Consider the following 24,871-nt stretch of genomic DNA (forward strand, 5'->3'; position numbering starts at 1 on the left):
AGAAAGGACCTCGTGAATAAATGTATGTTGTGCTGAAGGTGTTAATTTTGCCTCTTTTATATTGTTATTTATTTATGTATTTATATTTGTAATAAAAATGATCAAACAGAAACACTGTCAAAGCCAATGTCTTCCTGTACATTTATAAAGAGGGAGTGTTCAAGGGGAAAGAAGATCACATAGTCATAATCATTACATTATACGTCTTTACTGTATAAAGTTCAGTTTTATTGGTAAAGAGCTTTGAACAATAGACAATGTCCCTCTAAGTCTGTAAAAAAAAAAAATCTCACTAAGATGGCATAAGGAAGAAACCTCGAGAGAAACCCAGAGTTGGTTTTTAGATATTTGGAGACCCATTTTTTTTAAATGGTGTGTGTGTGTGTGTGTGTGTGTGTGTGTGTGTGTGTGTGTGTGTATTTTCCTCTTTTTCTCTGTTTCCCATAGAAACAGAAACAGAAGATCATGAGAAATGCTAACAGAAACTCTAAAATAATTTTTCCCCTATTTTATATCAGAGAATAAGGCAGAAAATATACAGTAAGGGTTTGGGGTTCTATTATAATACACACCAGTGATGATGGTTTATAATAATAAGTAATTTACCGAATAAAAATAAAAAAAAAGGATAAAATCTCCTGATTAAATGTTGAGTAATGGTGTTTGAATATTAAACAAATCAATAACAAAAGAGGAAAAAAACATTAAGCGTCTGTGGTACCAGGTGGCAGAAAGAAAAACTTTGGTGGAGGCACCAAAAATACTTCCTAATGAAATACATCACAGAAAGTCGTCCTCAGTGACACAAAAACAGAGGGAAATTTGAGTCTATAAACTCGCCGTTTTTTCTCGAGTTTTACAGAATTAAATGTCACCTAAAAAAAAATGTTTGTTTCCGGGTAAATCACATTTTACACTTTTTTTATTATTATTTTATTATTTCAAATAAAATAACAGCAAAATTCCACGATATAAATTAAACAGTGGATATCCAAATGTAAAATTAACCATATAATAAAAAGAAAAGAAAAGAAAAAGAAAACAGAAAAAAGTAAAGTAAATGTTTCCTCTTTTTCCGTGGAAACATCTTACAAATACACATGATTGGAAAAACATAGCGGGATATTATTTTGCTACTAATGAACAGAAAGTGTTTAATTAAAGACCCAGTCTCTGTTAAGAATAATTCACATTTAGTTTTACATTTTGCAAATGTTTGTTAATGGATATAATATTTACAATGCAACATGTAAAAGTTTTAATCCTGTTTAAACATATCCTGATAAATGATGTGAACCTGCTGCAAGCAAGTTCACTAATAGGCCCTTTATTATTTTTGATTTGTGATTTAATAACCTTATTGTTTACTTGTTGTTTATGTTTATTTGTTTGTATTATTTTGATGTGTTTGTGTTTCTTTATCTTGAGTTTGGTGTTTTTCCAGTGTCTCCTTCTCGAGTTTCCTTGTTTTTGCTGCTATTTCGAGTTTGTATCAGCAGCTTCCTGTCGTCTCTTGTGTTTCTCCCTGTACAGGATTCACTTTGAGTTTATTTGGCTTCTGTTATATCGTCCTGGAGTCTGTGGACAAATAATCTTCTGTTTATTTTATACCCAAGTCTTTGGAAGGTCTTTGTGTTCGAGTGAATTTATTTGTTGTGCCTTTTTTGTTCAGAGACTTTATTATTCCCCAGGACTGAATTATTTCTCTGCCTTTTTTAAAGCCCTGACTCAGATCGTGTGAATCTCCCCGAGCCTGTAACACAATTAGAGAGAATTATTAGACATCAATATGAGTTACTGACAAATCCTGTACTGTGATTGGTCAGAAGGTTGTTTATTTTCTATAACAGCTTCTTTGAAGTTAAAATCATATCCACTCCTAGCAGTTCAGCACTGTGGAAAAAAGATCCACATCAATCCCTGGGTCCAGAGGAAGGCAATCCTGCAGCTTGCTGGAGTCTGGTAGCAGGGTGGAGGCACCTCATCAACTTCTGTTTGGAGCTTGGCACATTAAACCTCCTCATCATGTTAAAACATGAGCTTGGATGCTCTCAGCCTCACGAAGGGCCTCTGGATTAAAGACTTCCCAATTGTCCTCTGAGCTTTCGCATAGAGGGCCACGTTATCACCTTTAGGAAGCAGCTTTTTAGGGAAGACCACCCCAACAGTCCCAAGCAGGAGCTTGGTTGTGAAGACTGCCATGTCAGCCTCTATAGTGAGCTCTGTAGGGGTGGTCACTCTGTCAGCCTCAGTCTGGAGCTTGTTGTGGTGGGTTGGCACTCTGGATACACAAAGAAGCTATCAAAAGGTTCCAGGGGATACTTGAGGGTACATTGTGGGAACTGGGCTGAGGTCCGAGCTGGCAGTGATGTCATATGAATAAGAAGTATTCGGTCATGTAATACTATGACAGGCAGATGCAAGTGCAGGTAGAAAAAAAAACTAAAAAAAAAAACTGCAGGACAAATCCAAATGATCAGGTAGAATTATAAATATAAAAGTTTGGGTAAGCAACATAAATGAGTAAAGACGTGAAAGCAGAAACAAAACCAGATAAAAACAAGAAGATTGAAAGGCTGAACAAAAAAACGCTTAGTCATACGACACAAACCAAAACAGAAACACACGTGACTGTTAAAACACAGCGGAAAACCACTGAGGCGTGTCAGAGGGCTGAGAAGCTGCACACAAAGCTCAAGATGAGAGGAAGAATCTTTAACACGCAGGAATGTGGATCTTAAAAACACACTTTGAAAAATGTGTGTAATCATTAAGATGGAGAATCTTTTTGTAAGGACATTTTTCACATTAATGAAAGGACATACTTCATATACTCCAGTGCCAGGGCTTTGTAAAAGAAAAAAAGTGAGGAATCTGTTTATAGCTGCTGTAACATAAGTAAAAACCAGAAAGTAAATATAAATGGAGAAAATGAATAAACTTCAGGATGGTAACAGTAACTTCTCTGTTGTTCTGAGGCACATCGTACCAGCATGGTGCTGATTATCATCAATCATTAATATGCTGTTTAGGAAATGTTATTTCCAGTTATTTCCATTTTTCAGTTTATATTGTTAATATATAAAACTCACACCAACTTCTCCAGCTTGCAGTTTTCATCCTTCTGTATATCAGTGAGCAGCTTCACTCCTTCCTCTTTTAAATCATTAGCGCTCAGATCGAGCTCTCTCAGGTGGACATTTGTCCTCAGAGCTCCAGTGAGAGCAGGACAGCCTTCCTCAGTAATGTGACAGTCACGCAACCTACAAGAGAAAATAACAATGACTTCAAATCACATGTCTGCTGCAGAATTATGGTCCAAAACACTAAAATCTTTAAAAACTAACAATATCTCCAGTGTATAAAGTTCGTTGTTTAAGAAATCAGAGATTCATTTCATTCCAGGGTTCTTTATTTTAATCCTTCCCTGATCTCTGAGGCAAAAGGGGTTTGATATCAGAGCTGAAATCAGATGAGATCCACCTTCCTGTGTAATGTACTAATATTACAGTTATATCTCCAGTTTACAGTTTCTGTCCTGCTTTATTTCTCCCCAGACGTCTGGCTTTGTTTTGATGTGACAGAGCAACCTTACCTCAGTGTCTGTAGTTTACAGCCGGGACTCTGCAGGGCCTCACAGAGCTTCTTCACACCTGAATCCTGGAGTTTATTGTAGCTGAGGCACAGTTCTTTCAGAGGTTTAGACTTTGAGGTAAGAACTGGAGCAAGAAATCCACAGCTTTTCTCTGTGAGATCACAGTTACCAAGTCTGGAAGAAAAATAGGTTTTTAGACTACTGTATCTGTTTATCCCAAACAATGTATTTGTGGAAGTGTGGAAATGGTCAGGTGTGGATGGATGTTCCTGTTGAAAAAAAACCCACTGAAAAGTGAAATAAAGTATGTAAAAATTGGACAGAAAATAATTTTTTTTGTCTTCCATGCCTGCGTCCTGTCTTCCCATTGTCTCACAAGCCAAATTCTTTTACCACATATAAAGTACAATATGCAGAAGTACATTCCTCATGAGAGAATCAAGTCCACAACCTGTTAACACCTTTTTCTTCCACTACTTTTAGTGTAAATTCTTCTTCTTTTGTCACTTAGTGTTTGATTTGATTTACACTATAAGAGAATTATTTTATTCTCTTACCTTAGGATCTCCAGTTTACAGTGTGGACTGTTCAACACAGGAGCAAGCAGTTCAACTCCAGAGTCTTTAAGTTTATTATCACGCAGGTCCAGCTCTTTCAGACATGAACAGGGTGAGCAGAGAGCTTTTGCCAAAGTTTTACAACTTTTCTCTGTGAGATTACTACCACGCAGCCTGTAGCAAAAAAATAAAAAAACAGCTTTAAAATTAAAATGCAATTTGAAAACATTTATATTAGTGCTGTTAATCGATTAAATTAATTAATCGCACATTTTTATCTGTTCTAAATGTACCTTTAATCAATACTTAAATAAAATACTTTTTAATACTCTATTCAACATGATGATGGACAAATATAGATGCTTTATGCAAATGTATGTTTATTAGCACTACAACCACCCTAAACTTAGAGCATGTCTATTAAACAGATAGAAAAAAGAACATAGAAAAAACACAGGTTCCCATTATTTCTATTATGCCAGTTGTTCAAGTTTTACATTACTGTTTACATTTTCAGATGACAGGCAGCTCGTAAAAATACTCGTATAAATGTTTAAAGTAATTATAGTGTTTTAAATGACGTAAATCATCACCACACCAAACTGAACTTTTGCTATGTTTCCACACGGACGGTTAATGAGGTGATACCGGAGAAACTGTACCTCTGCAAACTTTTATACGGATAATAGAATTAGAGAATATTTGTTTTAGATCTTAAAGGGTTAAAAAGAAGAAATTTTGAGCTTTATATATATATATATATATATATATATATATATATATATATATATATATATATATATATATATATATATTTATTATGTCTGTAAAGCAAATATTCAGTGAGATTCTGGTTGTTTTATCGATGCCTCTGTGGAGAGAGATGACAAAAATATAAAGGGTCTACTTATATAAATAAAATTAGACGCTTTACAGAATCGAATGATGTATTTCTCTTATCTGTATGATCAAAAAAGCAGCAATTTAAGTTCGTTTCAGTGTTTTGAGGAAAAAATGCAACAAAACGTCCCGACGCGTTTGTCGACCCCCAGAGGGTTCATTGTGCGCATCATGGCGGATTTGGGTGCTGATTTGTGGCTTGGCGCATCAATAAAACTAATTTTTATTGATTAAAAAATTCTATTTTGGTAGAGTTTATTTATTTATTTTTATATCTGAGCAAATAAAGGACGTCTTGAATAAATGTGTTGGTTTTCATTTCGGCTCTTTTATATTTATTTATATTTTTAATAAAAATAGCCAAACAGAAATGTACGTTGCATTTGCATTAACGTGTTATTAACGTGTTCATTCTGACAGCCCTAATATATACTCATATAAATATATATCATATAAGATCATATCTCCCTTCATTGCTTCATTGTTTGACACAAATCATGCATGCAGCTTAACCTTAAAACATGAGTTACTGCAGTAATAATTATGTACATTTTGGGGAATCATAAATGGTTTAAATGATCTTAGTGAGTTTTGATTTACAGGTAGATGAGAAAAACTTACACAGCTTTTCTGTAAAATGAGACAGCTGGGCACAGATTTATAAAACAATATTCTGATGCTGCATATTTATGTAGATTAAACACATCCAACTTCTCATCCGAGTTCAGCAACAGGAAATTCAAAGCAGACCACTGAACTGGAGAAAGATGGACTCCATGAAGGCAATTATTTTCTGTATTACTCACAAAAGTTTGAACTTCCTGCATTAGAGACTTGTCATTCAGTTCATTCAGACAATGGAAGAGATTAATGGATTGGCATTCTGATGGATTTTTCCTAATCTTCTCCTTGATGTATGTAGTTATTTCCTTGTTTGTGGCAGCAGCATGGTTTCTCAGATATCTGCGTCTTGTCTCTGTAAGATGGGCTTGTAGGAGAACTGAATTGGACTCCAGTGAGAGACCCATAAGGAAGCGGAGGAAAAGGTCCAGGTGTCCAGTCTTACTCTGGAAAGCCTTGTCTACTGCTGCCTTTAGAAGGTCCAATAGTGTTGCTGTGCTGGAGAGGTCAAAGATTTTAGTATCTTCTTGTTTTGAGAGATTTCCATTGACACATGAGAGAAAGACAAACACAGCAGCAAGATGCTCCTGAACACTCAGATGTACAAAGCTGTACACTTTCCCCAGATGTGAAGACACTTCCTCGATAAAGATCTGAGTGCAAACCCCTGAGTACACTGTAGCCTCTCTTACATCAATTCCACACTTCAAGAGGTCCTCCTGGTAGAAGATCAGGTTTCTTTTCTCCAGCTGCTGGAATGCCAGCTTCCCCAGTTTAACTACAATATCTGTAACCTGTCCAGGATCTATTTCTTGTTTTTTGTACTTCAGGCATCCACGTTTGATCTGTAAGATCAGGAAGTGTGTGAACATTTGAGTCAGGGTCTTGGGGACCTCTCCGGTTTCTGGTTCACTAAACATTCCCTCGAGAACAGTCGCTGCAATCCAACAGAAGACTGGCATGTGGCACATGATGTAAAGACTTCGAGATGATTTCAGATGTGTGATGATTTTATTAGCCAGGTCCTGATCACTGACTCTTTTTCTGAAGTACTCATCTTTCTGAGGGTCAGAGAATCCTCGTACCTCTGTTACTCTGTGAATACAAACAGGAGGAATCTCACTGGATGCTGCCGGCCGAGATGTTATCCAGAGGAACACAGATGGAAGCAGATTCCCATTAATAAGATTTGTTAGCAGTACGTCTAATGAAGCTGACGCTGTGGGATCAGTCAACACTTTGCTGTTGAGGAAATCGAGAGTAAAGCGAGACTCATCCAGTCCATCAAAGATAAACATGATTCTGTAATGATGAAAGTCCATGATTTGGTTTTTGGTTTCTGGGAAATAAAAATTGAGAAGCTCCAACAAACTAAAACATTTTTTCTTCTGAAAATTTAACTCTCTAAAGTTAAAAGGAAAAATGAAGTCCAAATCCTGATTTGCTTTTCCTTCAGTCCAGTCCAGAACAAACTTCTGCACAGACACTGTTTTCCCAATTCCAGCAATTCCTTCTGTTAGCAGGGTTCTGATAGGCCTCTCATCTCCAGGTAAGGCTTTAAAGATATCATTACAGTTGATGGACTCCTCTGTTACTACTTCCCTGTATGCCTTTTCAATACATCTGATCTCATGTCCTTTATTGATGTGTTCACCAATCCAATATGTGATATAAAGTTGTGTGTAAATTTCATTTAAAAGTCTTCTGTTCCCAATCATTTGTACTCCTTCATTAATCATCTGAAATTTCTTCTGCAGATTGGATTTAAATGCTTTCCTCAATGATGGATCTGGTTCTGATGACAATGAAGCAATACAAAAGTATATTATATAAGAAATAACAAAATATATTAACATATATTACCATCATTAACATGAATTATTAACATGTACAATTTTTAAGTTATCATTTTTGCTAGATGATAGAAAATTGCAAATATAAATATAATATCATTAGTAAACAGAATCTACAAATCAGTAGTGAGCAGTAATGAAGTAAATGTAATTGGTTACTGTATATACAGTACAGACCAAAAGTTTGGACACACCTTCTCATTCACAGAGTTTTCTTTATTTTCTTGACTATGAAAATTGTAGATTCACACTGAAGGCATCAAAACTATGAATGAACACATGTGGAATTATATATGGAATTATATACATAACAAAAAAGTGAACTGAAAATATGTCATATTGTAGGTTCTTCAAAGTAGCCATCAAGAGAATGCCAAGAGTGTGCAAAGCAGTAATCTAAGCAAAAGGTGGCTACTTTGAAGAACCTACAATATGACATATTTTCAGTTGTTTCACACTTTTTTGTTATGTATATAATTCCATATATAATTCCACATGTGTTAATTCATAGTTTTGATGCCTTCAGTGTGAATCTACAATTTTCATAGTCATGAAAATAAAGAAAACTCTTTGATTGAGAAGGTGTGTCCAAACTTTTGGTCTGTACTGAAAGTCGCTTTTATCTTTTCAATACTTCACTGAAGTGTTTCCATTTGAAGAGATTTTTACTGTAACTTCACTACATTTAAAATCTCTCACTTTATACTCGATTCCATGTAGTGAAATCAGTCGTTTATTTTTATTGACGAGGATAAAAATGTAACTGGTGAAACACGCAGCGAGTCACCAATCAGGATCGAGCGCACGCTCTGTTTTACACGTGTTCTGATCGACGCTCGGTGCATCTACTGATCACCAACATACAGTTCAGCATCAGTTCAACATCAAGCAGAACATTTAGAGAGGAATAAATGATGAAGAAACTCCAGACTCGAACTCGCCACAACACACGTGACCTCATTAACACGTTTTTATTAAAATAGTTAAAAAAGAAGGTTTTGTGTTCATGATGATTGTAATAGAAATCAATCAGTGTTTGAGTCATTAATATCATTCTATTAATAGATCAGTGTGCTGAGAGTCACATTCGAGTCTTTACACAGAAACTGAGGTGATTAAGTGAAGAATCTTGTGATAAAAATGATAATTGGAACATTATAGTTATAATAAATCACTTTATATACTTAAGTACATTTGAAGGCAAAAACTTTTGTATTTTATTTGAGTAAAAGTTTAAAGGGACACTTTTACTTTTACTGGAGGAATATTTTCCAGCATGTCTCTACTTTAACTCAACTACATGGTTTGTGTACTTCGTCCACCACTTCTACAAACTGTATATAATGTTGTATTTTTCTCTGCACGTGTATGAAGTCCTGTACCTCACCTTTGGTGCTGCTCTGCGGGTGCATGTCCTTCATCACTTTAACATTGACTGCTGGAATTTCCCGTCTCGTTGGCTAAAATTTTATAAAGGTTTTATACATTAATAAAGACATATTAGTAAGTATTTAGGTGTTATAGGTGTGAACTCATTAAAACCTCTCTGGCATTTAAAATTAAATACAGCAAAAATACTTTCACTTTCAAAAAATATGGACATGAGGTGATGCTGTTTATTGTCCAGAATGGCAATGAGTTTATTAAATGCTCTTTTCCACTACCACCACTGTCCAGTGTGCAGCCTAAAGACAATCCAGACATCTTGAGCAGATTGTTGATTTTTTGTTGAGTTTATCCCCCAGCATGCTGCAGCACACTGTCTACTACAGACTACAAAAATCCTACAGCAAACACTCCAGAACATGAACTTGCTCAGAAAAAGACTCCTCCCTTTAACATATATATGACATCCCAGTGGAACCTTCTAGTCTAGGATTTGGTGGAGAACTTCAAGGTATTTGCAAGTGTCAACTGCTTAACATCTTGACTCACACGGGGGAAAAGTGCTGATTGTGCTTCTTTTTCCACTGTCTCTTGGTCACATTGAGAAACAGATGCTTCTTCCTGCATGACTCCACAAAGTTGTTAACCAGGTCCTGGTACTGCTCAGACTGGGGTCGATTGCATGAGAGGCAGCAATCTAGCATTCTGACAAATGCAGATGTGAAACCCATGTTCAGACACCCAGGAACCAATATAGAATCCATAGTTTTATTTTAGATGTCCAAAAAGTCCAAAAAACTAAAAAAAAACCACCTAAAAAATCAGGTCCCAAAAATACAGAATTACGGTCCAAAAAGTCCACAATTCAAAATGAAAAAATTATTTTTTTAAAGTCTCTCTTGGGAAAAACACTCCAAATAGAGGGTTCATATCAAGGCAAAAAAACAACAAAAAAAGGACTGGAAAAATCTAGAAACAGGCAACACACTAAAAAAAAAAAAAGAAACTTGGAAAACTGAACATACAACATCCCTGAACAAGAACCAGACTGACACAGAGTGGGGAAAACAGAGCTACTAGGACACATGTGGAAACAATAGAAACTCATGTCCATCCCTGATACACTGACCATCATAGAGTCATCTGAACATAGAGATCTGACCTGTTCTGAAATTCTGTACTCACCTGAACCTGGGAATCAGCATCATGCACCACAGAGGGATTGTTTCTACTGTTGAGTATGGAATAAAAGAACGAGTTTGTTGTTGTGATGAAGTACATTTTTTATTCTTTTACATGTAACGAACTGGGTTAAATGATTGCAGTAAATCATACAGTAAATATGCACAAACACAAAAATCCTTACCTTATTTCTTTTTCCTGAAACCGTATTGGTTCACCCATTGACCCGACACTAGACTGAGAGCTGAATTCAGGTGGCTTTGAGATCTTTTCATCAGAAAAACTAAACATATAAACCAGTTCAATTAGTGAAATTATATATATTATTAATCATATAAGTCCAAAGACCACCAATGTTTTATAAAATAAAAATGTTCTGAATTTTCAGTCTCATTAGATTCATTCATGCCTGCGATCTTCTCATTCATATAATATATTATTTTACTGTATTTAAATTTATATAGTATAAAGTGTGTATAGTTTATCATATTACACTGGGCAGCAGTGTAGGTTTATATTATAACCCTTATAATAAGTGTCTTTAACAAATTATGAACTACAGATCTTTTTAAAATGTATAAATACTCTATCTGACATTAATAAATGGATGATTAATCATGAGAGGTTTTTTCACCACTCGGTTTTGGATCACCTCTGCCCCATAATAAAATACACACATACATGGCATGTACAGTTCCACAGTTTCAAGATTACTACCATTTTTCTGGATTAAACACACACTGGTAAATCTAAACTTCATTTTAATAGATATGAACAGCTTTAATGTTCACAAAATGTAGCTCCTGTACAAAAGTATAATATTTTAAAATATTGTGTATTTTGGGTCACTTTAGGAAAATAATCCAATTTCAGGCGAAAATCATGACATTTAGGGTATTTTTTATTGCTGTCTAACGTCAAAACAAGTCAAATTTGAGCGGAACAGTATGAAAGTTGAGTGAATGTTGATGATGAAAGGTGGTCTAGACCCTTGTGAAAAACCCCGCTTAGATGTTTATGTTCAATGGAAATCTGGCAACCCAAGAAGGACGATCCAGATGCAGTTAATAAGAATCTTAGCGGGTGAGAAACCTGATTCTAAAAAGCAGAAACTTTCCCTATACATCAACACGGTGGTGTAACGTTTTGGATGAAAGTTTTTGACGCTGAATTAAAAACAAAAGTGCATTTTATTAGCAAATCACACGCACACAAAGTACACAAAATGATGGGATTGGCATGTTAAATTATTACCTTTCTGTCTCTTCCTGCTGTAGCATTATTGGTGTTCCCATTGACATGTCGCTCTTCATAGACAAAACACTGGGTTCAGGTGGTTCAGATCTTTCAGTCTGATATCTGCAAAGACGTGTTTTGGTCATGGAATAGTGCTTTTCTGTAGGTTTACTATGAGACTATGACGTATCTGTATCGTGAAAAGGTTTGTCACATCATACACACAATATTTTAAACATCTCACCTCTTATCTTTATCTTCATTGTCTTCAGGAGAACTCATTTTCAGGGGTCTTTAATGTGCCTTCGAGAATAAACACAGGTCTGAAATCACACCATCATACTCAATAAATGATAAAGTTCTTCCAAAAGGTCTTATTCACCGAGCAAACACTTTCTTTTGGACCTTCAGGAATTCTGTGAAGAGTTTATATCAGGAGACTTCCCACAGGATCTACAGACAATTCAGGAGATCTTCAGAAGAATCATTGTTTGCTGATTATGTTTGATTCAACAATAATCCATTGTTCCCACTGATCAATCAGTCATCATTACACACCAGTGTTCCAGATTAATGAATGTTTTATTCTGAAAACATTTTTCTTTTGTTCTATAAAATTATTTGTGATCTTATTTTCTTTTCCTAAAATTCGAATAATTTTTATTCCTTGATTTTTTTAAATAATTTTTTTTACATTGTTATTTTATTTTATTCTGTCATCAGAATATTGAGTTTTTTTGTACCAGGATTTGAAATCGTTATTAAATTATTGAAATTTTAACAGTAAGAGTTCTTCATACTGAATATTTACAGGTGAAGTAGATATTCTGATTGTTTAGTTCTTGTTACTGTAAGTTATAATCAGTATAGTTGACAGGTAAATATAAATAGTACACAACACTGTTAAACCGGAAATTCCAGTTTAATACGTTTTAACACCTGATTATTCAGGAAGTTACAATTCCCCATTTCTTTGTTATAACTTCCTGAAAACATTCTCATTTTATTATTATGTATTTAATAATCATTTTCACTCATTTAATAAAAGGATTTTGTAAAGAAAAAAACAATTTCTTCATCATGAGAATAAAAACATCAGAGTGTGTGTATAGTGTATATACACTACACACAAACACACACATTGTGTTGGAAAACATCTACACAATACAACAAAAGAAACACTTTTATAAAGTGTTAAAAAGGATTTCTGTTAAAAAGATTCACTGAGGCACAAAATAACAGTTCAATGAGGCAAAGACTCCGACATTAATATCCACAACTTTACAGATAAAAACAGAATAAATCACTCACTCGGTGGATTCTTCTGAATAACACGAACATCTACTTTCGGTTTCTCACGCGCAAATAGGCGGACACGAGCAGGCGCGCACACGCCGAGGCAGGCGCGCACACGATTAAATCGCCAAACTTATTTCAATATTAGTAAAAGACCAGGACCTGGAAGACTCGCTGTAATAAATGGAACTATGAATTCTGCTGTTTACTAAAAAATCCTGAAGGAGAATGAGAATGACCAGCCATCTGTTCCTGACCTCAAGCTGAAGGGAACTTGGGTTCTGATCCAAAACACACCAGCAGGTCCACAACTGAATGGCTGAAGAAAAACAAAATGAAGACTTTGGAGTGGCCTAGTCAAAGTCCTGACCTGAATCCTATTGAGATGCTGTGGAACCTTAAAAAGATGGTTCATGCTGAAAAATCCTCCAATGTGGCTGAATTACAACAATTCTGTAGAGATGAGTGGAGCAGAATTTCTCCACACGCTGAAACAGATGCAGTGCAAGTTATTTACAAACGCTCGATTGCAGTTATCAGGTTTAGGCGCAACACTTTTTCACACAGTACCATGTAGTTTTGGATTTTTTTTTTTACCCCTGAATAATAAAAACCTTCACTTGTGTTCTCTTTTACTAATATTTACATTAGTTTGATGATCTGAAACATTAAAGTGTAAAAACATGCAAAAAAAAAAAAAAAAAGAAATCTGGAAGGGGGCAAACACTTTTTCACACCACTGTATATGTTGGATCTATCTATCTATCTATCTATCTATCTATCTATCTATCTATCTATCTGTCTGTCTGTCTGTCTGTCTGTCTGTCTGTCTGTCTGTCTGATCAGCACTCTATCTATCTATCTATCTATCTATCTATCTATCTATCTATCTATCTATCTATCTATCTATCTATCTATCTATCTATCTATCTATCTATCTATCTATCTGTCTGTTTGTCTGTCTGTCTGATCAGCACTCTATCTATCTATCTATCTATCTATCTATCTATCTATCTATCTGTCTGTCTGTCTGTCTGTCTGTCTGTCTGTCTGTCTGTCTGTCTGTCTGTCTGTCTGTCTGTCTGTCTGATCAGCACTCTATCTATCTATCTATCTATCTATCTATCTATCTATCTATCTATCTATCTATCTATCTATCTATCTATCTATCTATCTATCTGTCTGTCTGTCTGTTTGTCTGTCTGTCTGATCAGCACTCTATCTATCTATCTATCTATCTATCTATCTATCTATCTATCTATCTATCTATCTATCTATCTATCTATCTATCTATCTATCTATCTGTCTGTCTGTCTGTCTGTCTGTCTGTCTGTCTGTCTGTCTGTCTGTCTGATCAGCACTCTATCTATCTATCTATCTATCTATCTATCTATCTATCTATCTATCTATCTATCTATCTATCTATCTATCTATCTATCTATCTATCTATCTATCTATTCCATTGATCACATGACTGTAATCATTTCTATTCTATTTGTTCAGCATGTGTAACAATATACAGAGTCCCAAAGCAGCTTAACAGAGATAAAGAGGTGAAGATGGAAGATAAGTTTAGTTCCAGTGGTGACTGATCAGATACCTGACCTATGATCAGATACCGGACCTATGATCAGATCTGTTCATGTCCTAATCCACTGTTGAAGGCCGTATTAATTCCACTCTATATCCACCTCATAGTCCTGTTCAGTAACTTCACCAAACTCGAGTCTGTTCATGTGGAACCATCTCCAGCTGCACAGAGTGTCTGAAACTGAAGAGAACTCATTGAGAAGAAGGGCGTTGTGATGAAGCGAGTGGATCCGAAAAGTAGACAAAGACAGTAATTATAATAAATATTATAATTACACAGGATTTTAGTCAGTTCACTTTATTATGTGACACATTTGCATACTTGACCTCAATGACACAAACTTTAAAATACACATTAAAGACACACCCGAGGATCTCAATGTTCTGCTCCTTTAACAAACAAAATAATGTTGACCTCCTGAAGAACTCTTCAGTTAGATATTATATTTTTGTGCTTTATGACTTGACACTCTCACGACGATAATCTCAGATTTGTGAAGTTCAGCAGTGAATCAGGGTTTTTGTTATCCAGAAATGAGAAGTGTTCAAACCAGAAGCAGGTAACATGAATAGAAGGTGGTGCTCATGAACAGTGCACTCACATGGGGACATGACCGACATATACAGTGCACACGAATCAGCCCTTCCCAAACAAATCTTCTCAAACTAAGATCATTCAGTCTTCACATCTGCCTGATTCATGCCAAGGCTGTAGCTCTGGATGGAGACACTCTGTACTGAGGTTCCACACTAACAGCCTAAAGATCCATGAAGTTCCTGAGCAACTCAAGAATTTTGAGACTGGATTTGAACTGGAATTAATATCAACAGTCTGCTACAATGAGCTCAAGACCACAGATTGGAACTGTTAGGCATCAACTATGATGGAACTGTAAAGGTGTTGAGGATGAGGTTCCATTTAGAGTATGGTTCATATCAAGGTTTCTTCCGTATGAAGTTTCAGGGAGTTTTTCCTTCACCACAGTCACCACTGACTCGCTCATAAACTCCACTTAGAACTAACAAACTTATATTCATTAAACTTTATAACCTCTTTGATTGCTGTAAAGCTGCTTTGGGAAAGTGTATACAGAGACTCCCGATAACTTTTTGCGGCTTCTCATCTGGAACGTAACTTACAGCAAGTTTCGGATTGCCGCAGCGGGACGGAATGTTCAGGAACGTTAGGAATCAGTCTTATAACGTAACCCCAGAGAGTTCCCGGGGACCCCGGTATTCCTGTCATACACGAGCAAATCGCCAATGATGTTGTGGAACATCTGCAAAACAGGTTCCTGGTTTTCTCACTCACGTTTTATTAACGGAGAACAATCAGATAACCAAAAATCTCTCTCTCAAAGTCAAACGTAGTCACGTTACAGAGAAACCGTAAAAAGCGTGAACTCCACTGTCGTGAAGATCGAGGAGTTCTTCATCGTAATGAAATGCTGTGAAAACAGTAACGTATTACAGAGAATTCATCAACCCTTCTGACCAATCAGAGCGCAGAATATTGTCTATTACAAATCAGCTTCCAAAAACAACTCTCTTTTCTTTTCTTTTCTTTTTTTTTCTTTTCTCAGAATGAATTCTCGGTCGTTATCGGATTAAATAAAGACACGCACTCAGCTCTCTTCATATATATTTATATATAGAGATATATTTCTTTTATTTCAGATTTGAATTAGTCAAAAATACACGGTATGATTGAAACATATTGCACTACATCATAATGCGGAGCACGACAGGAGTCACGTGTGCAGTAAATGAATATCGTTTTAAATATTAAATAACTGACAAAGTAAATAATGTAAACACTACGCTAGGTAAGAGTTTCTTCTTCTTTTTTTTCTCTCTATTGCAACACTTCCGATTAAAGTGGTTCGGTAACAGTACAAAAAAAAAGGAAAAAAGAAAGAGAGAAAAAGAGAGAGGGGGGGGGGAGAGGGAGATGGATGGAGGGAGAGAAAGGGAGGGGAGGGAGAGAGAGGGAGAGAAAAAAAAAGGGAGAGAGAGAGAGAGAGAGAGAGAGAGAGAGAATATGACTAAATTCCTTTTCCAGTTGTGGTGGAGGAACACAGTGCTCTATATAAAGTCTTTATTCTGTTCATCTGCTTTTCTTCTTTTTTTCGGTAATTAAAAATGGTCCATGTCGCTTCTGTTTCTTTTTTTTTTTATTTTTATAAATTCGTTAATTATTTTTTCTTCACCAAAGCTCCAGGATGAACTTCAGAATTGCATCGAAAACATGACAATATTCCCACTAAAGCACAGAGAGAGAGAGAGAGAGAGAGAGAGAGAGAGAGAGAGAGGGAGGAAGGGAGAGAGGAGAGAGAGAGAGAGGAGAGAGAGAGAGAGAGAGAGAGAGAGAGAGAGAGGGAGAGAGAGAGAGAGAGAGAGAGGGAGAGAGAGAGAGAGAGAGAGAGAGAGAGAGAGAGAGAGAGAGAGAGGGAGGGAGAGAGAGAGAGAGGGAGGGAGGGAGAGAGAGAGAGGGAGAGAGAGAGGGAGAGAGAGGGAGAGAGAGAGGAAGGGAGAGGGAGGAAAAGAGAGGGAGGGAGGGAGGAGAGAGAGAGAGAGAGAGAGAGAGAGAGGGAGGGAGAGAGAGGGAGGGAGGAAGGAGAGAGAGGGAGAGAGGGAAAGGGAGATAGAGAGAGAGAGAGGGAGAGAGAGGGAGGGGGAGAGAGAGAGGGGGAGAGAGAGGAATGGAGAGAGAGAGGGGGAGGGGGGAGAGAGAGAGAGAGGAAGGGAGAGAGAGAGACAAAGGGATGATAATTGAGAGAAAAAAGTAAAATGAATAAAATATAATGCAATAATGGGAAAAAATGAGACAAAGAGAAATAAAAAATAAAGAAGGTAAATAAGGGAAATTTTTAATAATGAGAAAGAGGAGAGAAGACAAAAAAAGAGAGAAAGAATTTGAAGATAAAAAGACAAAAATAAGGAGAAAAAGAGGGATGTGTGAGGAGAAAAAAAATTAAAAGTATATGAACTCCGTGTGTTTGTGAGTAAGAAATAGAAAAAAAGAGAGAAAAAAAAAAGAGAGGAAAAAAAAGAAAAAGAGAGAGAGAGAGAGAGAGAGAAAGAGAGAGAGAGAGAGAGAGAGAGAGAGAGAGAGAGAGAGAGAGATGAGACGTCAGTGATGCCCCTGTGCCGGAGTGGGAACACGGCGTTAGACGAGACGTGAGTGGATCAGCATCTGGAGGAAAAAGGAGGATCAGCTGGAGACTCTGTGAAGGATTTGAGCTCATAGGCAGCACCACTGTCCACTTCCATGGATTTGCGTGAGAACAGAAGCCGGATGTCTCGATGGAGGTAGATCTTTCCAGATTTGGAGCTCTGGAACCTGAGAGAGACCAAAAAACTGAATTAGAACTAATTTAATAGGTTAGCATCATCCAGGAGATCCAACACCACACTCTCACTAGCCTTAATCCGGCGTGCAGTACTGCTGAGCTCACCTCAGGTGTATGAGGTAGCGCAGGGTCCGCCCCTGGCCAGGGGGGAGGGGCTTCCTGTGGTTTTGTCCGTTTGATTCGCGTTTGACGGGGACGGAGAAGGTCCTCTGCCTCAGGAATGTCTGATTGCCGGCTGGCATTTCTCTCAGATCGTACATCACCACAAACATCTTCACCACCGTTTTATTGGGGTTGAATAAGGTCTGAAACGCACATCATAACGACATCTACAATAAATACGCTCTTTTTACCATTTCACAAAGTAATAATTTTTAAAAAATGAGGCTAAAGAGCATGTCATTCCCATGTTCCACCAGCAGACGGTGCTGTTTAGTGTATAAAGAGAAGAGAGAAGAGCAGGAAACACACTAATTCTACACATATGGATGAATCAGCACTCGTACCACTTGAATGGTTCCTGATGGAGGCACCCGATAGCCCCTCTTCCCCAGGGACTCCAGGTTTATGACCCCCTGCAACACAAGGAAACAAAGGAAAATGTAATAAGGCAGAATGAAGCACTAAGTATGGTGTAAAAAATAGTCACATGGAAAATACTCTCATCTGATTGGTTAAAAGTAACGAAAGATTAACAAATGTTAATTTTATTTTAATAGGACATTTACAATTATGGCATTGTGCAGAAGCCCTTATCCAGAGTGACTGACAGTTATCTAGTTATACAATTAAGGATTAGGGGCCTTGCTCAAGGGCCCGGCAGTGGCAGCTTGGTGGTGCTGGGATTTAAACCCATGACCTTCTGATCAGATTTTTTGAATTGATAAAATTAGAAACTTCTTAGGCTTCTCAAAGCTTCCATGCCGTAAATGTAATATCTCATGAGCAAAATATCTGCTGGATCAGGTGCTATTCTTTTAGCTCTCGGGCGCGTAACCCGACTCTGAATACACAGAACCTTCCTCTGAATCCAGCCCAGTGTGTGTAAAGCACAAGTCTATTACATACAGAATACAGTACAGGTAGTATGTTCACTGTGTGTGTGTGTGTGTGTGTGTGTGTGTGTGTGTGTGTGTGGCATCATTACCATGTAAGGAGACGGAGCGTTATCATCAGACACGCTGTAGAAAGACACATCCACTGGGAAGGTCATGTGACTCGGGCAGAAGGAACCGCTGGCGCCGACTTCGGCCGTGAAACCGTCAACGGAACCGAGCGGCTCCAAGCGGTAGTTTAGGACACACTCCTACACACACACACACACACACACACCTCATATCAATAATATTTCACACTATTGAGTACTACTCAGTGTATGTGTCAGTACATGACTCAGGAACAGTGTGTGTGTGTGTGTGTGTGTGTGTGTGTGTGTGTGTGTGTATATGTGTGTGTGTGTGTGTGTGTGAGACTAAATGAGTCAGGGCCTCCACCACAATGCTGCTGTGTGACTGTGTGTGTGTGTGTGTGTGTGTGTGTGTGTGTGTGTGTGTGTGGGAGTGTGTGTGTGTGTGTACCTCAAAATTTCCCAGAAGGCTGAGACTGGCGGGAGGGGCGCTGGCGCTCAGGAGTTGCTGAGGTTCTTCTGAGTCTTCAAATCGCTTCAGACACACTCTACACACACACACACACACACACACACACACACACACACACACACACACACACACACACACACACACACACACACACACACACACACACACACACACACACACACACACACACACACACACACACACACACACACACAGGTTAAACACACAACAGATGGAACTGATAGTGAACACCGGGGCTGTAACGAGTGCATGTGGAGAGCAGATTTCTGATCCCTGAGAAACACTGAACTACACACACTCACACTCCTTCTGTCTTTCAGCTCGACTCCAGTTTACATTGTTAACCTCCAACTGGGTGGTAAAAGTTGGTGGAAGAACCACATACGGCTGGAAAAGTCAGGTGTCCCAATACTTTTGGCCACAACAGTGTATTAGTGAAGACATGACACACAGAAAAAGATCTAAATGATGTTCTACACTAATAAAAGTAACACCTCAGGTTTCAGTGCTTTACAGATCGTCGAAGAAACGAACATCCGTCTGATATTTCAATAAAATGTATTTTAACGAATTAAAACAACGTTGGAAATTTGACTAGGATTCAACTAAAGACTCCAGAAACAATAAAGACGAAAGGAATAAACATCAAAACCTGAAATCTCCCATGTGCTCTTACAGGAGTTTAAAGGAAATTCATTTTTAATAATTAATTCGTTTTATTATTTTGTTAATTTATATATTTATTTATATTTTTTTAATTAAACTTCCTGGATGTCAAATTTTTTTGGTACTATATAATATACATTTTATATTTTTAATAATATTTTATATTTCTAATAATATTATATTATATATATTTGCTGCCCACTTCTGAGTGATACAATAAAAAATAAAATTATAATAATAATAATAATAAAAGAAAATTAATAAATAATAATTATATTTGAAAAAGTTATACATGTACATGTAAATAAATAAATAAATATATATATATATAAATTCAGATGTTCTGATTGGCTGACGGAAATCTGAACTTTATTTATGAGAAACTAAACCACACACAGGGTTTATGGATGTTCAGTTGGTCAGCGGTGGAGCTCGTACCTCTTGCTGGAAGCCCACGGTGCTCCTTTAGACTGAATCAGAGACGTGTCCAAGTCAAAATATCCCGTCTGACTTCTCCTCTGTGGAACCTGAACAAAGAGACGAGTGGAAAACACCAGTTCAGCATCACATTACAGTATACGCTTCCTTTATACACACACACACACACACACACACACACACACACACACACACACACACACACACACACACACACACACACACACACACCGTTCTCATTCATCTCAGTAAAAAGTGTTTAAAAGGAAGCATTTATAGCAGGAGATCTTCCACATCTTCCAACCCAGGAGACCCAAAAAGTTTGAGTCTCCAAGTTCTAGTGAAGGGAAACGTTTTCAAGTCAGGTGTCCCAAAACATTTGGCCACACAGTGTATACATATAACACTATTAATCCATACAGTGTAAACAAATAACACGTGTAATTATGAGTTATTCTGATTTATTGGCTCTTGTGGCCGTTGACTTTTTGACAAATGTATTTTTGGTGGGTGCCATTACTTTTTCTTTTTTTTTTTGTTCGCTAGGATAAAAAGGAAACTACAATACCTGTCTTATGATATTGTTTGAAATAGTAATAATGATAGTTTGTGATTTTTCTATTAAAAAAAATTAATCTGTGATCAAAATCCAGACAAAATTCAATGCAGCCAATCAGCTGCTTTCATCCTAATCTAATTTGCATATACAGTAGAAAAAAACGTTCTACAGGAAACGGATACCTGTGGTTTCCTTCATTTCTGTCTGGTGTGAACACAAGACTAACCTGGTCATGTGGTACGGTTTAAATTAAATCTGCACTCGTAATATGACCTATTTAACTGTAATGCATTCCTTAAAACAAAAAAGAAAAAACAGGAATCATCTGAATAAAATGTGGTGTAAGTCGGCCAGACGAGTGAGTAACGCTGCAGTAATCATGACTGTGTATCAGAAGAACAGACGAGGCCTCAAGAAGGAGGAAATGAGTTAAATACAGCCCATAATACTCTACATTGAGGCGTTACCAGCTAAATACAGCCCATAATACTCTACATCGAGGCGCTACCGGCAACAGGAAACAGCGTGTGCGAATCTGGACGGCGTTAGAGACACACACAGGAACTGAGTCAAAGACTCAGCAGGGTCACATTATACCATGACACACACACACACACACACACACACACACACACACACACACACACACACATGGCTAAACTATAACTTTAAGCACAGATGTACACACAATTTTTACTGTAATGACGTTTAAATTCTTATTTTTTTATATTTATTATTATTTATATTTTTTTAATTATTAAATCCATTTATTTAGCATAAACCTGCTCATGAAAACTACAATTAAAATATATATTTTCTGTTCATATTTTAAAATATCTCTTCTTTTTTTACATTGAATGAATAAAATATAACTGCAGTTCATAAATGTTTTTCCAAGTAAAAAAAAAAAACATTAAATACAAAAAAAACAAAAACGAATCTTTATAAAATTTATTAATCACCTTATTGTGTGCTGTGATCTTTAGAACCATCTCCAGATTTCAGACTGTTCTAGTATTTGAGTAGAACTGAAGATATTTTAAAAGGTATTTGGAGGTACCTGAAGGTTCTTAGAGGTAACTGGATGTACCTGGGGGTATCTGGAGGTAATCAGAGGTACCCGAAGATGTTTGGAAGTACCAGAAGGTATTTGGAGGTACCTGGAGGTAATTAGAGGTAGCTGGAGGTATTTTGAGATATCTGAAGGTATTTGGAGGTACCTAAAGTTATTTTTAGGTAACTGAAGGTATTCAGAGATACCTGGAGGTAAATGGAGGTACTTGGAGGTATTCAGAGGTACCTCCAGGTATTTTAAAAAGTATATTAAAATTATCTCAGGTGATGGAAGTGAAATGTTTAGTATGTGTGATGTTGCACTAAACTACCCCTTTAACCCCCATGAGAACAGGTCTCACCGGGCTGGAGAGCAGGGGCAGGCCGGTGCAGGGGTGGAACGCTCTCGTGGCCGTACCATCGATAGAGTGTCTGTTCTGCTTCTTCCAGTCACTACTGCATGGCTTCAGTGTGGAGGTGGGGCTTCTCTGTTACACACAATCAACAGAATCAGTGTTAAGAGCTGCGCTGCAAAGAACGTGTCCACAAACACAAGCATGATTCCGAGACCAGAGCGCAGTGTTCGGAGTAGTTATTGGCTCATGGCTAGTTTTTAAGCCTTCATTTTGCTAACGTTAAATAGTTTTCAAAAAAAATTATAATTGTGTAATTAATTAGTCCACAACTAACCAGCTGACTAGAAGAAACTGTGGAGGTGTTTTAAAATAAAAGTAAGATAGTACCAGAAAAAACACTCACCAACTTGGTGTGTGCCTTGTTGAGAGTCCAATCTGGGCTCGGGGAGTGTTGGGTATTAAGGCTGGTGGGTGTGCTGGAGAGGGAGGACCAGGGATCTTGGTCCTCATCCTGACCAGGCACTGTAGACTCTGGTTGGATATGTGTTTCTACTCTTCTGCCCAAGTTTTCCTTCCCAAACTGGAGGTCCTGAAGGTCCTGGAGGTGGTTGAGCTCGTTGACTCCTGCCACTCCATTCAGGCTATGGGAACTTTTAGGGCTGTTGAGAAAAGAAGTCTGGGGATCGTTTTTGGCACTGTATGTATGGCTGGTTTGTGTTAGAGGTTGAGGTCTAGTGATACTGGATTCTTTGTTCTGGAGTCCAGACTGACTCTGGTTTTCAGACAAGGTCCGTCTCTCAAGTGTCTCAGTTTGAACTCGAAAGATTGAGCTGGTTTCGCCATTGGCTACGTTTACAGTTCCGTTAGCAAAGCTAGTGTGACTGTTGGCTCTAAGCTGGTGGTTCTGGTTTTGTGTCTGACTTTGATTCTGATTTTGTCTATGGTTCTGGGTCTGGTTTTGGTTCTGCGAGGATGTGGGTGTCGATGACTCGCGACATTGTTTGTATTTAGCATGCAGGAGCTCCTGCGACAACTGAAGACGTTCCTGAATCAAACGAGAGATGTCCTGAACAGCTTCAACGATCATAGAACCTTCTTTTGAATCAGGCGAAAGAAGAAGTCGCCTGCAAGACGTCGGTTTGGGTGAAGTCCTGGACTCCTCAGGTTTGTTTCGGTCCACTCGTGACTGGCTCCTGGGGCTCAGTGGAGTTTGAAACAAAGACGTCTGGCTCCACTCTCCGTTCCTTGTACCAGTTCGGTCATTCGTTTGGAGATTGTGAGGATCTTTGGTCTTCTTATATGGCCCTTCCTCCCCTGGAGGTGTGAAGAGAGCGTCGGGAAGAAGATGAGGTGATGTGGGGTCACAGAAATTCAGCCTCTGTGCGATGCGAGCGATCACTTCCTGTCTCTCCTGGAGCAGCGAACCAATCAGGGGGTTCGTTTCAACTGAGGAGGAGCGAGGGCTGGAGCTGGGGTTTGAGAATGGGGGATTCGTGAGTGATTTGAAATTGCGGGTCGGAGATGAAGACGATGACGGCAATTCCACGTTCGTCGTCTTTCCTGAGCTTTCCAACACGCCATTGGTTCTGGAGAACAGTAGCTTTGTGGCTTTGCCTGGTAGGATGGGCGATTCGGGGCATTTACGCTGGTTTAGCGGGCTGCTTCTGTCATGAGAAGGTAGTGGGGAGCGAAGAGGTCTGCATAAAAATGATGAAGTCTGAAGTCTAAGGGGGTTTGGAGGGTCACTGACGGTCTGTCCCCGACTGTACGCACCAACTAACGGCCCCTCCGCAGGGTCGAGGCTACGTTTGTTAAGGAAAGAGAGGTCTGAGTGGATGCTGCACTTCAACACGGGGTACTTGGGCTGGCGAGGCAACGACTGAACCCGCACCTTCAGCGCTACGCTGTGGGACACGTTGGGCACTGGAAAGGCGTGTTCTGATGGTGTCTGGGAGAAATTCCATATCAGCTCTTCGTCGGCTGGACTTATTCTGCAAAGGTACACACATTTAAATGACCACAGGAAACCAACGAGCAAAAAACAGTCAACGTGAACAAATTGTTTTATTTAAGCATTCAGGTGTCTGATGACCAAACATTAGGGGCGTCTGCCAACTAGAACCAGAATTGTCAAGTCTGGCCAATAATCAAATTGTGTGTGTGTGTGTGTGTGTGTGTTGGAGGGTAAAACTTTTGTATTCTTTTAGACTTTCCAAAGATTTTTGATCAACGAAGCTAAAAAATAACATAAATAACTACAGAAATGCCACACTTTTGCATTTTGGATTTGCATTTCACGTGTCAGCAAATAGTTCGACAAAATTTCAGGTGCGAGCGCGCTCTAAGTAAAGCGCAACATCGGTGCACTGAAAAACAATAAAAAATTAATTTACACAATAAAATTAGAACGGAAGATACTTTTACAGAGTCTCCCAGACATTGTTAAATATTTAAATCCCTGAACCAGAGAGGTTCCTGTGTCGCTCACGGATCATGGAAAGTTAAATCTGTTACGGGGTTTAATTTATTCACTCCTGTTAAAAAATATTTAGAATTAAAAGCTTCTTTCTTTTCGAATGCTGTTTTAATTACAGCATTGTTATAACAGGCT

The 24,871-nt window shown here is 37.9% G+C and overlaps 2 protein-coding genes and 1 long non-coding RNA gene across 8 annotated transcripts in view; 1 reads left to right on the forward strand and 2 right to left on the reverse strand.

Moving 5' to 3' along the window:
* Positions 1–1,459: 1,459 nt before the first annotated feature.
* LOC310732051 (NLR family CARD domain-containing protein 3-like) lies at positions 1,460–12,740 on the reverse strand. 6 transcript variants are annotated; one of them, XM_083552258.1, is made up of 11 exons: positions 12,642–12,739; positions 11,575–11,746; positions 11,349–11,453; positions 10,279–10,377; positions 10,098–10,143; positions 8,914–8,986; positions 5,674–7,468; positions 4,153–4,326; positions 3,596–3,769; positions 3,093–3,263; positions 1,460–1,753 (listed from the first exon to the last, which is right to left on the reverse strand). In XM_083552258.1, the coding sequence occupies exons 2-11, from the start codon at positions 11,610–11,612 to the stop codon at positions 1,729–1,731; spliced, it is 2,700 nt and encodes an 899-aa protein (XP_083408384.1). In that variant the 5' UTR covers positions 11,613–11,746; positions 12,642–12,739; the 3' UTR covers positions 1,460–1,728. The 6 variants fall into 6 exon arrangements, with proteins under 6 accessions (XP_083408384.1, XP_083408386.1, XP_083408385.1 ...); XM_083552260.1 differs by having other exon boundaries at positions 11,575–11,633; positions 12,642–12,713; XM_083552259.1 differs by having other exon boundaries at positions 11,575–11,653; positions 12,642–12,706.
* On the forward strand, positions 7,848–8,506 carry LOC310732231. Its single transcript, XR_014535411.1, has 2 exons — positions 7,848–7,917; positions 7,949–8,506. It is a non-coding gene; the product is annotated as an uncharacterized lncRNA (long non-coding RNA).
* A 4,546-nt stretch (positions 12,741–17,286) lies between the features above and the next one.
* Positions 17,287–24,871, reverse strand: part of atosa (atos homolog A) — a 40,024-nt gene continuing 32,439 nt past the window's right edge. Inside the window, exons 5-12 of the mRNA XM_083552237.1 lie at positions 22,664–24,251; positions 22,267–22,392; positions 20,293–20,381; positions 19,147–19,243; positions 18,717–18,875; positions 18,076–18,144; positions 17,675–17,874; positions 17,287–17,559 (exon numbers count right to left, since the gene is read on the reverse strand). Coding sequence (XP_083408363.1) covers positions 17,406–17,559; positions 17,675–17,874; positions 18,076–18,144; positions 18,717–18,875; positions 19,147–19,243; positions 20,293–20,381; positions 22,267–22,392; positions 22,664–24,251 — 2,482 coding nt within the window. The 3' untranslated portion in view covers positions 17,287–17,405. The remainder of the gene's footprint in view (positions 17,560–17,674; positions 17,875–18,075; positions 18,145–18,716; positions 18,876–19,146; positions 19,244–20,292; positions 20,382–22,266; positions 22,393–22,663; positions 24,252–24,871) is intronic.

This window comes from Silurus aristotelis (genome assembly GCF_946808225.1).
Source record: "Silurus aristotelis genome assembly, chromosome: 10".
NCBI lineage: Eukaryota > Metazoa > Chordata > Actinopteri > Siluriformes > Siluridae > Silurus > Silurus aristotelis.

Bases quoted from the DNA above. Each gene is read 5' to 3' on its own strand.
- LOC310732051 (XM_083552258.1), bottom strand. From the start codon at position 11,612: ATGAGTTCTCCTGAAGACAATGAAGATAAAGATAAGAG. The intron at 10,378-11,348 runs GTAATAATTTAA...TTATATGTTTAG, and splicing joins CAGCAGGAAGAGACAGAAAG to TTTTTCTGATGAAAAGATCT. The intron at 10,144-10,278 runs GTAAGGATTTTT...CATACTCAACAG, and splicing joins TTTCAGGAAAAAGAAATAAG to TAGAAACAATCCCTCTGTGG.